This window comes from Mustela putorius, unplaced genomic scaffold (assembly GCF_011764305.1).
Source record: "Mustela putorius furo isolate JIRA1106 unplaced genomic scaffold, ASM1176430v1.1 tig00000835_pilon_pilon_pilon, whole genome shotgun sequence".
In the NCBI taxonomy this organism is placed as follows: Eukaryota; Metazoa; Chordata; class Mammalia; order Carnivora; family Mustelidae; genus Mustela; species Mustela putorius.
In genome coordinates this window covers 425453-444454 of record NW_025421492.1, presented here as the reverse complement: position 1 = coordinate 444454, position 19002 = coordinate 425453, and the positions used below count along the sequence as shown (strand labels likewise).

Sequence of the window (19002 nt, the reverse complement as noted above, 5' to 3'; positions counted from 1 at the left end):
GGTGTGGACCTGAAAACCGGCCCCTGAACTGAAGATGAGGAAAACTCACTGGACACAAGTGAGTGTCCAGCAGCGTCGAGGTTCCAGTTGCAGTTAACTTGATACTGTGTTTTGGTATTCTTCCGCTTTGTTCAGTAGCAAAGGGCTAGCAGTTGCCTTCATTCATGTTTCAGTGTAGTATTCCGGTTTACAAGTAAGAACACTGCGGAAATAAAAATGAAACTCACAACCCGAAATAACATTCAGAATTTTCAGTTGAAAGCCTAAAGTTATAAATTAGTGTTACTTTTATTCATTTTTATTTATTATCCCTCTTATTCCAATAAGAATGTGAGACTCTTTACTGGTGATATAAAGTACCAGATATAATATACAATGAAGAAATCAAGACAAAGGAAAATAAAGTAAAGGATCTATATCATTTTAGGTATTTATCATTTATAGGTAATGACTAAAGTTACTTGAAAATTTTGGCCCTGAATTTTTAATACTCAAAACAAAGTAGAAAAACATTATTTATACATTTCCCATAGCCTATAAAATAATTTTGGGCTTAAGGAGTATGGCAGACCTTGTAGAAAGCTTAGAGAAATTGTTATGCTATAGAAACTCATAGAAGGGACACTCTATAGTAGAAATTTTTTTTTTTTTTTTTTGGACAGAGAGATCATAGGTAGGCAGAGATAGAAATATAGGCAGGCCAAGTTCTGATCCATTCTGTTAGAATAGAACTTTTTGCTACTTATGCATTATTACAACTAATAACTAAACTGATATAAATCAGAAAGTTGTCTTATGTATATTTTATGAAGCAAGAGTGAAGCTAAGGTTTTTTGTTTTTTGTTTTTTGTTTTTTTAAATTCTACGGTCAGCTAACTATTGCCTAATAATAGCAGGTGATCAACTAGCCTGATACCCAGTGACTTCAAGCTATGATATGTGCTCTCTCTCACGTACCTGGGCTTGGCTAACGGTGACTGGGCACAGACACATGTGGCTCCAAACTGCCACTGAGGTTCTGAGGTTCCGGTCTGCACAGTCTTGTATGTCCTGACCCTGGCAGGCTATTTCCTGGTGGGGGCGGGGGGGGGAGTCGTGTGGCCATCACGGAAACTCAGGAAGACAAGCCTATCCCTACGCACGCTCTTCAAGCCTCTGTTAACCTTCCCCTTGGCCAAGTCACGTGGCTGAGCCCAACATCAGGGTCACATGAGCGTGTTTTGCCTAACTGGGAAAAGAGGATTGTGTGGTGAGGGTAGAGAATCAGAGCCACGTTACTTGTGTGGCGATTATACTGCAGTGTGAATTGCTTCTACTGTAAAGTTTTGTACTTTTGCATAATTTTCATAGAGACATACCAATAACCACAAACCCATGTGCAGAGGACATACAGAACCAAGCACCTTCCTCCTTTTATGATTATGCAACAACCTGTCCTCAAAAGGAGAAAAATGATTTCAATGAAGTGGCTTCCTCTAGTAACATTTTCTTTTTGCAAACTGCTATTTGTGAATCAGTGAAGCACTTCCTGAGGCTGCGGCAGAATATGGAGGGAGAGCAGTTCAGAGAATTTGGAATAGTATTTACTGAACACAGGGTAATGTGCTGAAGATTAAACTTGAGTTTTCTCACGTGATTTTTACAACCCTCCCCCTACTCACCTCTACCCATTGATATGTGAAAAGTATTGGGCTTAAAATATGGATTGTGCATAATAAGTTTTAGCTTAATCACAAATACTCAACTGTCCAATATTATATATTGGAAGGTTTCCTTTCACTTTTTTTTTTTTTTCCCCTACGAAAACAAGTGGGAGGGTGGCAGGAGGGGCCGAGGGAGAAAATCTCAAGCAGCGTCACCTCTGAGCGTGGTGCCAGTCCAGGGCTCGCTCTCACCACCCTGAGATCAAGACCTCAGCTGAATTCAAGAGTCAAATGCTTAACAGACTGAGCCACCCACATGCCCTAAAATGTTTTTCATCATTTAGCTATTTTTTTAAAATGCACAATTTGAAATTTTCTTCATGTAAGCATAGGGAGGCAAAGCTATTTATCCAGCTTCCTCCTTTCGTGATCATTGTTACTTAGACAGGATATACACGATTATCAGAATATTTGTTATCTCTGTGTTTAATGTGTATTTTGATTTCTTTGCTTTTCTGCTTTCAGTGAATTGAAAGTCCCAACTGTGGTTGTACTGAATACTTCAAACCAACAATACTTTTTACTAGACAGACAGATCAGAAACGCTGAGGACATGGTGCAGTTCATTAATAACATCTTGGACGGCACAGTCGAGGTGAGTCCTTCGCTCCCAATTCAGAGGGACTTCCTGAGAGGAGGAGCTCGAGGAGAAACAAGCTCTCTTCTCTTCCTCTGACTCTGAAAGGAAGAGTCGTCCCCCTGGGGTGGGGGGCAGTGCTCCCCACCTGGCTGCTCACGCATCACAGAGCCACATTCTCAGACACATAGACGGTTCCTCTGTGGAAGAAGCTGCTCATGGGTGGAAATGCCTCTTTCACGGTTGTGTGGAAGACGGTTTTGGTGGTCACAGTGAGTGGGAGGTGCCCTTGCCGTGTGGAGTTGGGCTGTGGACGCTGAGAGGTCTGCAGGGTTCAGAGCTATCCCAGTATTAAACCTTCCTGGCCCTTAACCTTTCTGGGTTCAGGAGGCTAATTGGATTAAGTTATTCAGATTGCTTCGCCAAGAAAACCTGTGAATAAGACTAAAATGCGCTGAGAATCAGAGCCTCGGTGGAGAGTTCCAAATCCAATCACATAAAGTATTTCTCAGAAATAATGAGTGGAGAAAGGATACATACCTACCATTTATATCAACGTGGATGGAACTGGAAGGTTTAATGTTCAGTGAAACAAGTCAGGCAGAGAAAGACAATTACCATATGGTTTCACTCATATGTGGAACCTAAGAAATAGCGCAGAGGACCTCAGGGGAAGGGAGGGAAAACTGAATGGGAAGACATCAGAGGGAGACAAACCATGAGAGACCCTGGACTCCCGGAAACAAGCAGGGTTACAGAAGGCGGGGAGGGGGTGCTGGGGTAGGTGGGGGATGGGCATTAAGGAGAGCACGTGATGAGATGAGCACGGGGTGTTCTATGCAACTAATGGATCATTGAGCATAACATCCATAACTAGTCATGTACTATCTGTTGGCTAATGGAATTTAAAAATGAAATCTGAACGGACAGTCTGAATTTTCCATTATTTCTGTAAATCTTACTGCAGTGTCATTCAGACTGTGGGTTGCAGTCCACATGACAGGGCCATGAAGCTACTTCCGCACACTGACCAGCAAGCATCTTATTCCAACAGACTAGAATAAAATAGAAAAATATATGTGACTTCTAGGCTTTTATGAAAGTTTTGTTCAGGCTTTACAAACTTGATTTGAAAGTTGACTCACAGGATAATAAGCATTTCTTTTTTGGGAGCAGTCGCTTAGTAGGCATTTCATATTTGTGAAAATAATACTTGTTGAAATGAAACTCACCTCTATGAGGGAGAACTCCTCTACATATAAGTTAGTGAAATCCAATTCAAACTGTTTGATAACAAAGACAGCCTCGCATAGTTTGGAAATTCGAGTCATGAGCCAGACTTCAGGGATGGCCAAATGCAGAGAGAGCTGATCGATTTTCATCAGCAATTTTTCTCTGTCTTTCAGCACTTTTGGAAGAGGTGGGTGTGGGGCGTGGGGGCTTCATTCTTAGGGAGACACAATAGCAAAGATACCTGTACCAACCTCAGTTTAACAGCTCACCCAAACCCTGGCAGTGAGGCAGGCCTGGGCTGCGGGGTCAGCCTCAGCCGGGCTGCTTGGAGCGTGGCAGGGACACTGATTCAGAAGAGCATCACAGTGTGTTCCCACAAGAAAGCAGATGAAGCTGAGGCAGAAAAAAAAAAAAACAACAACAGTAAATAACGTACTGCATGGCTCTTTCATGTGCTTTTCATAATCTCGTAGGGTCAACCCTTGACCTGCAGTTGTAACATTAGAGAACAGAAAAATGAAATCATGGTACTTAAATAACAATTTAATTGTTGTTTTTGTTTTTATTTTTTCCTGTTAAACTTAAGGCCCAAGGAGGTGACAGCATTTTGCAGAGACTGAAAAGAATAGTATTTGATGCCAAATCTACCATTGTGGTGAGTTGTGACAGTCTGCTTAGTGTCACTGATAATTGAGAATAGGTAGGTGTACAGTTGCTTTATGTCTAATGAAGGCAAAATCTGAAATTTCAAAGAATTACGTAAAAATGCATCTTTAATTTGAAAGATAAAATCTAGTCTGTAGTTATATTAAGAAAATACATTCTTCAGGTGGAAATTAAGTTTTTCTAATGACTCATTTCTGTGTGATTGGTGAGTTAACTGGCATTCAGAATCCTTACCTCGGGGACATGACATCAGAGTGTTTTCCAGACTCTCTTCTCCTGCCCTTTTCAGTCACTGGATCTAAATCTGCTTCAGCTCTCAGTCAGCTTCACAGCACAGGCATTCCTAAATTTGTTTGAGCTTTAGACGACTTTCGTTCAACTTCTCTTCTTGAGCTACTGACTCCAGGGATGTTTCGTTAAGGCCAAAAGCAGTCATCAAAGTAGGAATCTTCCTTATCGGCTCTCACGACACTGTACCTCGTGCTGCTCTAACTTCCACGCGGTTTCTTCACTTCCTGTGACCCCGTCTCCCGTTCATTCGTGTACCACTACACGATGAAGACCACTAAAATAGTCCACTGCGACCACTGTCCTTCCCTTTTCCAGTGACACATGTGAGAACACTCTCTCCATCTCACGTGGTCTCATTATTTGTTGAATGTTGCGGAAGCGTCCCTGGTGCTTCTCGCTAGTGCTCACACCGCCTCGTTCTTACTGATGCTCAGATTTCTGCCTCGGCACACCCATATTCTGGGAAGTCTTCTTCCATTACCTCCGTCCAGAGTGACCTTGCCATCTTCCGAGTGCGCCTGTGTAGCTCTCGAGTTACAGTCATAAGCTGTAGAGGACAGTAGAGTTGAAAAACCTGTTCAGCAAAATGCCTTTCACTTTTCTGAGAACCAAGGATATTGTGTATAAACTGAGGGAGTTAACATGGCTTTACTGCTAACCAGCAAGTAAAAAATATTTAGAATGTCATGTGGAGAAATGGGTACATATACCATCTTTACAGTAAATGACCAGCCTTCTCAATGGGCAGATTCCTGGCGTCCAGGAGACAGCTCCAGAGCTGTTGGCACATAGTTGCCAGAGACCTTTGTGGCTAATAGATTCATGTGAGCTTTTAAAATACTCGGTGCCTTTTGCTGCTGCAGGTACCTGGTTACACACACACACACACACACGTGTAAAATTTCTGCCTCTTACATTGTCTTTAACATGTAGTGCTGCAGAAATATTGACATTGATTCATTGGAACTAAAAGCAAGTTGAGTGGTAGCAAGAGGAGGAAATCTGCAGAGGTTTTGAAATCGTTCGTGTATTTTATTTCGGAGTACAGAGGAGGAGAACTGAGTTGTGATTGTCTTCCCACAGTCGATCTTCAAGAGCTCTCCGCTTATGGGCTGCTTTCTCTTTGGCCTTCCCCTGGGTGTCATCAGTATCATGTGCTACGGCATCTACACAGCGGACACCGACGGAGGCTACATCGAAGAGCGATATGAAGTGTCCAGAAGTGAAAGTGAAAGCCAAGAAGCAACAGAAGCAAGCAAAGAACAGGAGCCAAGGAGCGGAGACGCCTTAGTGCCTACAGTGCAAGGACCCAAAGATGTATTAGAGAAGAAGAAAGATTGAGACTTTGCTAGTATAGAATATTTGATAGGATTTCAAATTATTAAAGAGCCTATTTATTGAATTTAGACATTTAACCATGATCTTTACAAAAGAGAATATGTTATTTGTATTTTGCTAATATCAACTTGCATGGGTTAAAGTAGTCCTTCATAAGCAGGGAAATGTTTGGAGCAAAGAGATGATATGTTCGTCCTGAAAAAAAATCCAGACACCCCATCAGAATTCACTTTATAGACGTTATAGCAGATCAGTTCTTTTGCATGTTTCTCTATCTGAATATTCTGTGACACAATTAAGATTCTCGGGCAGAATATTTAAATTGGTCAGTCAGGTAGAAGATACATGTTTGATAAAGAAAAGCAATACCTTCACCCCCCACCATTCATTCTCCTCGTGTTTTAGATAAGATTTACATGGGTAAAATTAAATCTTTAAAATTTAGGCACTCTAAGGAGAACAAACAACTTTTTCCATGGATGAAATTAAGATTATGACTTAAAAATAATTTGGTTTTATATAGCATAGCAATTTTATTTTTAGTTACTACTTTAACAGAGAGGAAATGTTCCTTTTTAACTTTATACTCAGTTACATTATGAAAATTTCATTTAGATCTGTGCAGTGGGAAAAAATTGTCTTATGTCTAATCTTTGCAAAATAAATGAATTTGATTGGAACACTGATTTTAAACCATGCCCTGGGACGTGCTTAGCAGGTGTTTCAGTGGTTGCTGTAGGAAGGGGAGGGTCTCTGTTTTATATTGGAGTTTCTTGTAAAAATTCTCTCTGAGAAAAAGCTCCTACTACTTTTTAAAAAGTAATATATATCAGACTTTTTGTTTATGGTGACTTTGTGGTAATTTATGATATGTGTGTATCTGTGTGTATATACACACGCACACACACAATATATTTACGTATACATAGATAAAATTTATTGACATATGTCTATTATGTAATATTATGGGCATCTGTATGTTCATAATGAGTAATGAGTGACATAATCAGCCTGTCAACAAATTTATGATAACCCAGTGACTTAAGACATCTGCCAGTTACCTTCTCTGTCCTGTCAGTTCTGACTCCACTTCAGCCAGTGACCTCTCTTCTCTCTAAGGATTTAACACAGGAATCAGGAATTCTATCCTGAGTAATGGATAAAAATTGGCATTGTTTTAAGCAACATTATGGTGTGTTTATTACAGATTATTTTTTAAGCCCTTCATTTGAGCTAGGTTTAGGATTTTTACTAGATGACCGTCGTCTGGGTGATGATTGGAATGGTTTTTATTAAAGACTGAAATGGTTAATCACTTTAAAAATATGCAACTCATGGTCCTGTTCCAGAAGGTGCTTGGACTTCGGTCCTCAAGGCAGCTGCTGGTTGTCTCTGATGCCACGCAGATCACAGCTGAACTGAAACTGGTATCTGAGTACTGAGAAGTTACTAGCAATTGTTTTGTTGTATCCATGTGCTCTTGTAGCATATCATAATCAAATGCCATTAATTTAACAAGTAGATTCCTCTCCAGAGAGTAATGAGGGGTTCTTTTGGAGGATAAATACTAATGTTCCCAGTGGTCAGGCTTGTTTTGCAGCAGTGAAAAAAGCTTCGGTGAGTACAGTGCCTCACTGGAGTCTAATCCAGGAAGGAAGGCAAAGCCAGTCTCCACCAGGGACAGTAGAAAATTATAGAAAATGTCACGGTTTTCTTTTTCATGTTTATCATTATCAGATGTCCATTGTCTGCACATCTTTGGCCTTTGTCTGGCATCACTTACAGATGAAAGACATCAGTAGAGGAAGAAAACAAAGTGAAAGCTCAGCATGTCTCAAACGGAAGTCCAGCCACCTTGGTATTCTGAGATTTCCCTGTCAGTGAGTTAATAAGCCTTAGTTCTCTCTTACCTTTTTCACAGCTATGTTGCCCCAAATTCTGTTTGTGTTTCCAAAGTGTGTCTGTTAGGAAACAAAATGTGTACATGGTTTGTAAATGCACAATTTTCTTTCTTTTTGCATTAGAATTTTGCTTTTTATTTGTTTCTACTTTAGATATTATCAGACTTCTCACAACACAAATTTTAAAGTTTTTGTTCACTAGTAGGCTTTTGCCTTTAATTTGGTATCTGCACTTACCTAGGAATGCAATTTTAATTTCAGGAAATATTACTCCCAAATAAAGTTACTTTCTTAATGAATCTAGTAGTAGAATATAGATATCCTAACTCAATGGTGAGCCATCTTATGATATTAATGAGAATATCCTTGAGTAAGTTAGAGTTTTGCCTTTTCTTTCAGTTGCAATAAAATTCTATTTCTAAATAGAATAAATAAATAAATAAATTTCAGAATCCTAGATGGCTTGCTGTTGCTGAATCTGGGGCTCAGACGATATATGTAGGAGAAAGAAAGTATGTGTATTTATCAAGCTTTGCATCTCATTATAGCTTGCAACCTTTTTTGTTTCCTTCATCATACACATTAATATTTCTCTAGTTACTTTATCTGAAACTTGTTTGAGGTGTATTAGACCTGAAGTTGTATTTTCTTCCTCTCCCCTAGTGCTTCCCGGGTATCTGACTTAGAAATAGCATTAAGAGCCAGATAGTCTAGAGGTTGATGGAAACTATGTGATAGTTAAACAACTATATTATTTTTCTTTAGTGGATTTTTGTTGATGTTATTTGTGTTTTGCTTCAGGGGCTTTTTGGTTTGGGTTTTCTAAAAAGCAATTTACATATTTTCATCATTCCTTTATGTGATATGGAGGTAGGACAGGGAAAACGACTTAGCTATTCTTATTCTGCAGACACTGTTCAAATAAACCAGTGTGCGATATTAAGACGATCAATTGGTGGGATTAGGTTTGCCATTTTATTTTTATAAATATATATTTTTTCTGAATGTGTCTGAGTCCAAGAGTGGGCAAAAAAATAATTTTCTACTTTGGACTAAATCTATAAAGGTTTTTGAAAGTCTGTATTACTAACTTGTTGAATTCATGAAATCTTGCCTTAAGGCACCAATTGTAAACCTTTGATTTTCTAAAATAAATTAATTGAAAACAGTTTATTATTTTTACTAAAATGTTTTGTTTTCAACACTAATAGTTCCTTGTACAAGCAGAGGGCAGCTAAGACTGATTTCCAACAAATTATTTTTCCTTTTATTAAACTGTAAGCTATTTGTCATTATAGAAACATATAATGAGTTTAAACGGACGAGAAAGAGCAGAGTGTTATCTAATTCCCTTATAGATGAAGAACCTGAGATTCTTAGGTTATATACATTTTTTAATTTGTAAAATCAGATTATTTTTAAACATTGATTTCAGGGTTTAGAGTTGGACTAATTGGACTTGAGTCTGATCAGCGGCTACAGTGGTTATCTTGGACCCAACACATCCTCCCGCCCTTTTCATTGTCAATAAAATGGGAATTGAAAGCCTCAAGATAATCTTTTTTTAAAATAGCATCAAATGGGGAGAGTATATTATGAAAAAAATTTGTACAAATACTATTTTCAATAATCAATTTTTCATATGTTATGCCATGAACAGTCTTTGTTTTTTGTTTTTTTTTTTTTTAGGATTTTTTATTATTTATTCGATAGAGAGCGAGTGAGAGCACGAGCAGGGGGAGGGTCACATAGGGAGAAGCAGACTCCCTGCTGAGCAGGGATTCCCAATGCCGGACTTGATCCCAGGACCCCAGGATCATGACCTGAGCTGAAGGCAGATGCTTAACTCAAAGAGCCACCCAGGTGCCCCAACCTGAGCACAATTTTTTAGTGAGAGTTGCTCTGAGACTGGAACCACAGCCCAGAAATCGGCTGTCCCCAACACGGGAATGCCACAGACTTGCTGCTTATCAGGAGCGTCCCTGCTCAGAGGGACCGAATGTGTCCACTACGTGAATTCCCTGGATGGTGGCAGGCTCCCACGTCGCTGCCCAGAAGCTGGCCTATGTTGTGAGTGTTGAGGCCCTGCTGTCAGTGACTGGATTCCAGTCCTGACTCCGTCACTCCTGTGCAGAGTTGGGAAGATGTCCACCCCCCGTTCCTGGGCTGATTCTAGGTGAATGGAACCCATCTCACCGGATTATGAGATTGAATGAGTTACACACGAGGCACGTTTAGAACATGGCTGGCACATGAAAACAGCTCAAATTATAACATGTATGTACCCAATTTATTTCTCATCTAACCCCTTTTAGAATTTATATCATCATATACCACAGAGAAAAGCCAAGACTTTGAGAATATGAAATGCTAATATGTTTAAATTTGCTTGGCTACTTTTTGCAATTCAAGCTCTAACATTTTGGATAGACATGAAAAGGACTTGATATTTCTTTAACATTGAAATTAAGTATAATTGCAAATATTTAAGTTTAAAACATCTCCAAAAATCCTTTACGTTTTGTGCTTTCAGTGAAAATGAATATGATAAGAGGATACAAGTATCCAGTGGGATTATCGGCATGTGTCTGTAGTTTAGACGGATATTAATGTTACCTGAACACAGATCTAGAATATTAATGCATATTGGCTATAGATGATTTGATTTTCCAGCAAGCCGTCCTGGACAATAGTCTTCAGCCCTCAGCTTTCCTATAAGTCCATCTCCCTAGGAACTGAAAAGGGGTTTTCAACAACTAGTAAAAAAGTGGCATTTTCTTGCAATTTATCAGTAGTAAAGGACAGCTATAACGTAGAATACGCTCAGTTCCCAGGTTTCTACTTTTCTGTTTGCCCTCGTTTTCCTGTTCATATAGCCGGTTGTCAACATAGAATCCTTGCTGTTAGGGTCCTTAGCATCTCTGGGACTCGGGCTGAGAGGCCCGGGCCGTGCAGAGCAGCACAGCCTTCTTCCAGCACAGGAAGGCGCCGGGGTCCTGGGTGTGTCCGCGGCTCTGCGGGTGCTGGAGGTGGAGAGAAGGGGCGTGGGAGGCCGTGCGCGGGAAGGGACCGCACCGAAGACTGCAGAGACCGGGAGGGCTTCCCCGGGCTTCCGAGAACCACACGGAAGACCGACGCGCCGGTGGACAGCCCTCTGCTCCGAGTTCCCTTCCGACGCCGAGACTCTGAGGCGGTAAATGGACGCACTAAAGACCCCTACTGGGTGGTTTGACAATAGTTCCTTCTCTTTCCAACAAAAAATTTTTAAAAATTAAAACTGGCCAATTTTAGTATGTTAAGTGTTAATAAATTTCAGTTGTGGAGGAAGCAGTCCAGTGCAACGGGGGCGTGGCCGGGGGCGTGACCGAGGGCGTGGCCGGGGACCTGCTGCCGCTGCGCGCTCCGTGCGGCCGCAACTGCCGTCCACCGGCGCTCGCTCGCGGGGTCCCTTCCGGAACGGGTTTCCTTCCGTCGCAGCCCGATGACGCTCCAGCTTCTCAACATGGCTGACGCCGATCCGTAGAAATTCTATTCCAAACCGTAAGAACCCAAAGTACAGTAAATAATTAGATTTGAATGACTCATACAATGACTTTTAATAGTAAAAATTTTGAGGCTGTACACACAGAAATAATCTGTGTAACTAATAAACCGGTGTTAAAGTCCTCTGTCTCCTTTTTAAACTGATTGTCAAAGGAACTTTATGAGATTCTGAATTGGCATAATTGAGATTTTAAGATCCTGTGTCTTCTCCAAGCTATGCTTTATATTCTAAATCCAGTAACTGAAAGACTGACTCAATCTGATTTTCGTTAGGTAGTAGGTGACTCTTTGCCAGGGATAATTTTGGAAGGAGTAAAAGATTCACTTTATATTTGGATATAGGTTAGTTCACATTTTTCATGAAAAACTAATTAGGTAGCTTAGTTTCCAAGATTATTATATAAACCTCTCATGCCCAAATGACCACACTTGATACAATCTATTCTGAGTTGTTGAAAGTATAATCTCGAAATCTGAGTTGCTAGCCTTCAAAATAATGTGTTACTCCCCCCACGACCCCCTCTGGTCCTTGTAAATACAGTCATTCAGTTAATGTGTGAAACATAATAATAACTTTCACAGGAGCCAAACAACCTCTAGCAAGATATGATGAGAATGTTTGTTTCCAAATAGATCCACCGCTATTTATGAAATTATTAGATTTTCCTCAGATATATTATGGAGTCATTGATACTTTTTTTTTATATTAACAATATGACATATATAGTTTAAAAGAGCCTTGCGATAAACTGAGGTTGAGATCTCAGTAGAATTACTTGATAATTGTTTACATCTAAAAAATGACTTCACTTTTATTACTCATTTTCTTAGCGGAGTCAAAATGGGACGGGAGGAGGGAGGTGGTGATGTGTTCACCATTCCCTTCTGAGCAGTGTTCTGCGTATGTGCGCACAAAAGCTGAAGTGTTACGGGACTTGGTAGAAAAATGTCAGGCTATTGGGGCATGTTACTACTCTTGTGCATCTTTGGGAAGGTCCTTATAAGAATAAGAAAGCTGGAAGGGAGTGTGCACCTTTGCGAAGAGAACCTTCTGCCTGGGCTCAACACCAAATATGGTGGACATAACCCTCTTCACTTAACAAAAGGCAAATTCCTTCCTCCAAGCTTAATTTAATTTAAGGATCACTTTCATATGTTGGGGAACAGTAGATGAGTTAGAGTCCCCTGACCATAACTTACTAGACTGCCAAGCGATGATCTAGCTAGCTATCTGGTAAAATAAGGTATTTGTAGGATGTAGTAACTGCCATGTATTTAGATATTCTTATATAAATTTCTGTGGGAAAAATAATTTCAATAAATGGTCCTGACTCAAATCACCTCTCCCTATGGGAAAAAGTAAATGTTGATCCCTACCTATATACCATACACAAAAATTAATTCAAGACATTATAAACCTAAATATAGAAAATATAGAAAAATAAAATAATTTTCTTATAGAAAATCTTCATGGCCTTTGGTAGAGAACAAAGAGGACACAAATAACAGAACCCTTAAAAAATCAATTGAATTGTATTAAATAATAATAATAAAGTTAAGAATTTCTGTTTATGAAAAGACGCCAGTAAGAGAGTGAAACGGTGGAAACATTCACAATGCTTAAATCAACCAAAGAACTTGTATCCAGAATATATAAAGAACGCCTTCAAATCAATAAGGAAAAGACAACCCAATGTGAACAATGAACCCATGACCTGAATAGGAACCTTAAGAAAAGAATATCTGAATGGTGAAAAACCTGTTAATAGGTGCCCAACATCCTTCCTCGTTCAGTTTCTTGATTTTAAAAATTACATGTGCACATCTCACAGATTTGTATCTTCAGCTTGAACTCCAGACTTTATGTCCAATTCCACCTTCTCCACTTGGGTGTTTAGTGAGCAACCCAAACAACATATCCAAAGTACCGGTTGTCCACCAAATACTGCTTTTGCTCAGTCTTCCTGATCTCAGTAAATGGTAACATCCTCACTGTAATTACTTGGGCCAAACATCCTGGATCAATACGAGACTTCTTTCCTTCAACACCTCTTATCTAATCTGTGAGAAACGTTGTTAGTGATATCTTTAAAATATAGTTACAAGCCAGACTTCACAGCACTGTGCAGGCGAGCAGCCTGCTTGAGGCTGCCACGTCCCCATCACCAGGCTTCACGGCTTACACCACTCCCTGACTGCAGACCACTATCCAAAGAGCAGCTAAACAGATCTTTTTTTGTGATGTAAGGGAGACCATAGTATTTTTCTGCTCAAAACATTCCAGTGACTTCCTACCTTAATGTCACAAATAAGGTTCTTACCATGGACTATGTTAATGATTCAGATATGTCCCCCCCAAATTCATATGTTGAAGTCCTAATCTCTGGTACCTCAGAATGTGACCTTATTTGGAAATAGGGCCATTGCAGATATAAGTAGTTAAAATGAGGCCATACGAAAGTAGAGTGGATCCTAATAGGGGAAATTTGGAGACAAACACATACTCAGGGAGAATCCCATGTGAAGGCAGAGTTTGGGGTGATGCTTCTACAAAGCCTGCCAAAGAAGGAATGCCAAAGATTGCCAACAAACCTGCAGCAGGTTTTACCCCCACAGCCTCAGAAGGCACCGACCCTGCAGACACTTTGATCTTGGAATTTTGGCCTCCAGAAATGTGAGACACTAACTTTCTGTGGTTTAAACCCTATGGCTTGTGGTACATTGTTACAGCAACCCTACACACTGATGCAACTTCTAATTATTTTTCCCAGCCTCCCTGCCCCGACCACATTTGTCTCCTACCCACCCTCTCGCTCATTCCGTTAAATCCTCCTGCCCTCGTCCTCCTCTGATTTCCTTTGCACTTGCTGTTTCCTCTGACTAGAATAACATTCTCCTGGATATGTATGACTCACGCCCGCCTGACTCGAGGTCACCTCATCATTAACACCTTTAGTAACTATCCTGCATGAATTAGACCTCCCGGCCCCCAGTTCTCCCTAACCCCATTGCTGCCTTTTGACACCAACTTCTTTATATTATGTGTTGTTTACTGCCTGCTTCCCTCCTTAAATACACACTAATGTAAGCCCTGAATGGTCAGAACATTATCTGGTTTTTTCAAGGCTACATTCTCAGTTCCTGAAACATGGCTGGCATGAAGTATGTATTCAAAAAATATTTACAGAGCAGCTGAATGGACGAATGAGTAATTAAATGTACTGTATTTATATAATGATGTATTTATTACTTGTATGTTAGTGTTGAAGGTTTCTGATTTTAACAAAAATCAGAAAGACTTATTTTATTTTATTTTTTTAAAGATTTTATTTATTTATTTGACAGAGATCACAAGTAGGCATAGAGGCAGGCAGAGAGAGAGATAGGAGGAAGCAGGCTCCCTGCTGAGCAGAGAGCCTGATGCGGGACTCGATTCCAGGACCCGGAGATCATGACCTGAGCCAAAGGCAGTGGCTTAACCCACTGAGCCACCCAGGCACCCGAAAGACTTATTTTAATTGCAGATTTTAAATGCATGTTCCAAAAGTATCTAAGTGCTTACTGACTGAGCGATGGGAAATATAAGTAATTAACATGAAAGAGTCATATGCTTTGGAAATATTTTATGTTTTAGTATGGAAGACTTATATACTATTTAATTGAGGGCCCAAAATCTTAAAATCTATACAGTCATTGAAAAAAAGAAGAGATTAGAGATCAAGAACTATGAAAACTTTTAGGCAACCAAATATTCTTGACCCCTCGACTACGACTAAAAAATAGACAATTGGTTCTTTTGCAAATAAATGTCAGTCTAAATTGTTAGCCTTGGCACCTGGGTGGCACAGTCCATGAAGTGTTTGACTCTTGGTTCTGACTCAAGTCATGATCTCAGAGCCCTGAGAAGGAGCGCAGGGTTGGGCTCTGCACTCGGCAGGGAGTCTGCTTGAGATGCTCCTTCCCTCTCCCTCTGCCCCTTCTCCCATGCACGCAAGTGCATGCTGCACGCCCTCTCGCTTTCTCTCTCAAATAAATAAATCTTCATAAAAAATTTTAAAAACAAATTTTTTAGCCTTGTGCTAATAATTACTGTATTTTAAGTTATGGATTCTTAACCGGCAGTGCTTATCAGAATTACACAAGCATTCATTGCCTCAGATGACCTAAAAATACACATGAGCCCATTTGTTAGAAAATCCATTTGGTTGGTTTTGGATGAGCTTCTGCTTGAGGCCAAAACAAAGAGGTAAAAAACCTCCCGCGGCTGATCTGTCTACTCCCAGTTGCGAACCACTGGTTTAAATGATTACTAAGAAAGGTAAACGTGTCAGCGCCTTTAAAAGAGGTTGTGTTTTCCGTGATTTCCCTGTGAGCATCCCAAGGTCGAATGTGCTGGGAGAGCATGACACGCTTCGGCTCCCCTTCCCGACCCCAAGCCTCGGCCGACCGCGAGCCGACTTGATCGCACAACACTAGCAGCTTCGGGGAAGTGGTTTTTATTATTGTCAACAAGAAAGTGGGTTATGTCCAGCTGGGACCATTGATTTCTCTCCTCATTCTCCCCTCCTTCCTCTAGAGATGGGCAGTGTGGCTCGGTGCACTCTCGGAGGGGAGGCCACCAGCAGGGCACAAACATAGGGGGGTCAGGCTTGCCGGCTCCAGGCGTCCTCACGAGTCATTTGTGTAGAAAGTGAGATTTGGAATGCAAAAGTGTTCACGACTTTGCTTCTTTCTTATACACTGTTCAGTGTAGAACACGTTTGTATGTGACCAGGAGAGGGTCCCAGATATAAACTGTGTACGTAGGCACCCATTTAACCGTGTAAGGCAAAGGTCGGAAACCCCGAACACCTCCGCAGGAAGGTACTTCTGCTCAACCCCCTTGTGCTCATCAGACACGCCTCATTTGTAGGTAACTGGACTCTTGTGATCAAAAACAGCTTCTTCTCTAAGAACATGGATTATATAACTTCACAATGTTGGAGAATAGTAATAACTTCACAATGTTGGAGAACTAAAATGCCCAGTCTGTCCTGGAGCGTTGCCTGTCCTTACAAAGGAAGAAGGGACAGCACCATGGCTTGGCCCCCCGTGGTTCTGCTTTTAGTCAATTTTATATGTTCTATTTAAAAACACACACACACACAAATATTTCTTATTGTAGATATTTAGGGAAAAAAATAGGTAAAGCAAATGTTGCTACATGTTTACAACTGGTGGTTCCAAGTACAGGACCGAAGGGCATCCTGAACCCTTCACATACAATCAAAAATTACACTTACAACTTCCACGTAGGTTTCAAAGGTTTCAAAATAATTGTTGGGGGGAAAATAGGAGTGAGCATTACTGTAAACTCTCCTTTCATTGTGATAATTTCTAATGTACACCCAGAGGTGTCTTTATTTTTTTTTTAAAGATTTTATTTATTTATTTGACAGAGAGAAATCACAAGTAGATGGAGAGGCAGGCAGAGAGAGAGAGAGAGGGAAGCAGGCTCCCTGCTGAGCAGAGAGCCCGATGCGGGACTCGATCCCAGTACCCTGAGATCATGACCTGAGCTGAAGGCAGCGACTTAACCCACTGAGCCACCCAGGCGCCCCAGAGGTGTCTTTAATACTAAATAAAATGGAAATATACATCGTGGCTCTGAATAAAACGTACTCTAGCAGCTCTGTACATGCATTTTTAGAAGTACTGTATCTCAAGTAACTTAGATGCCTAATGGCTTTATGTAAAATGAAAACCTTGATATCATATCAAAGATGCACATGAAAGGTTTGAACAAATTGGTTCATGGAATCTTAAAGGCTCTTGCTATTAAAATTAAATGAGTAAATCACATTCAAAAGCCATGAATCTAGATTGAAATTTTCATCCCTTTCAAGCAACTTGGAAAATAATAAATATATAAGCAGACATAATTTTTTTCAGGAAAGCATGTAAATAAGTCTGACTGCCGTCACTTATTATATCAGAATATTAATGTTAATAAATGAAAAAAAATCCAACCTTATAGATCACCATTTCTTTGAAGCTTTCACTGGCCCTTTCACAGAATATTAATTTCTTCTTCCCACCATCTTGCTACACAGGACATGATATACACATATTTGGTATTTAATGCACAGCATTGCACTATTAATGAATACATCAATGTATTTATTTATTGCAAAGCTAATTATATTTTTAAGAGTTGACATCATGTGGCCTCAGCTGAATGTTCGATAAGAGTCTGAACGAACAATGATTTATCAATGGGTAGACAAGATAGAATTTTCAAAAAATTCAGAATGGGTATAAATACCCAAATCACACTGCTCCCCCAAAACCCTTCGAATAAAGACTACTATCTTCACTCCCAGTTGCTTGGGAATGCTTGCACACGCATACACATAAATTTCAAAAATCATACTTTTCATGTGGCAATATTACAAGGCAACATTTCTATTACATATTTCCACAAAACTAGAAAACTGAAAAATGTCATCTGTGCAGAGACAGCTAAATCAATAAGTACAGTGTATCTCTGAAGCAGAACCACCAGCTGATTTTGGTAATACGCACGTGGGCACACGTGCACGCATACACACAGGGAGTCACGGCAGGAATTTGGATGTGCACGGTGGTAGGAATGGGCTGATAGTTCCCCATGCTGTGGTTTCTGCATGTGGTGCTTGGATGAGTGGTACACAGAGCAGGCTGTCTGGACAGGGAGATGGACATAAGGTGGTGGAGAGCCAGAAGCTGACTGAAGCCCATGTCCTTTCTTGTCGCCTCTGACCTTGGGGGTAGGAGGATCCCTCTGAAGCCTTCACAGCGCTCAACACAAACACCTGCCTCGGAGCGGAAAAGCAGGACCCAAGGGTAGGTGGAGCATTTGCAGTCCCCACAGGTTCCTGGTTCATAGCCAAAGACTTGAAGCCTTCTTGCTGGGTCCTCATATGGTTTCAGGGGCAAAAGTGTTTATTACAAAGGCACTAACCCCATCCATGAGGGCTGATCTAATCATCCTGATCTAATCCCCCCCCCCACCATCCTACCTCCTAATACATCACATTCGGGGTAAGGATTTGAGCAGGTGATTTACTGTGGGACACAAACATTCAGTCCATAACGGTGGTGGGGGTGAGAAATCCCGCAAAAATGAGGTACTTATATACTCCTCTAGGTGCTTATTATATATGTCCAACTTCCCTCTTGGAAAAAGGGAAAAAACTCTACTCCTTCCTGAGTATTCTGAGTTCTTACTGTAACCCTTTGGAATGTAAATACATTTCTCCAGGAAAAAGAGCACCATTCTATCTAGCAAACCAGGGATGTCTTCAAATCCTAGGTCTTGGCACCTGCACCCCGTCCTTGAAATGAAAAAACACCCCCAGAAGGCAAACTCTCCCAAGTTCTGCGCCGTCATAAAATGCCTGGTGAGGTTTGCCTCCAGCCCAGGTCCCACGTTTCAGTAAAACATGCTCAGAAAGCTCTCACAATGCAGAAAGAGACATATTTTCTTTAAAGCCCCACAAGGGGTCAGCAAATATTTTTCTGTAAAGGGCCAGATGATAAATAATTTAGGCTTTGAAGACCACATATGGACTCTGTCACATATTCTTTTTATTTATTTATTTTTATTTTTAAAAATTTTCTTTATTTGGTGGGGGGCAGAGGGAGAAGCAGACTCCCCACTGAGCAGAAAGCCCCATGCAGAGCTTGATCCCAGGATCCTGAGATCATGACCTGAGCTGAACACAGATGC

At 40.6% G+C, this 19002-nt stretch overlaps 1 protein-coding gene across 1 annotated transcript in view; it reads left to right on the top strand.

Moving 5' to 3' along the window:
- Positions 1-8882, top strand: part of TMX3 (thioredoxin related transmembrane protein 3) — a 42363-nt gene extending 33481 nt beyond the window's left edge. Inside the window, exons 14-16 of the mRNA XM_004745620.3 lie at positions 2169-2298; positions 4100-4168; positions 5554-8882. Of these exons, the coding sequence (XP_004745677.1) occupies positions 2169-2298; positions 4100-4168; positions 5554-5811 (457 nt within the window). The 3' untranslated portion in view covers positions 5812-8882. The remainder of the gene's footprint in view (positions 1-2168; positions 2299-4099; positions 4169-5553) is intronic.
- Positions 8883-19002: the final 10120 nt, after the last annotated feature.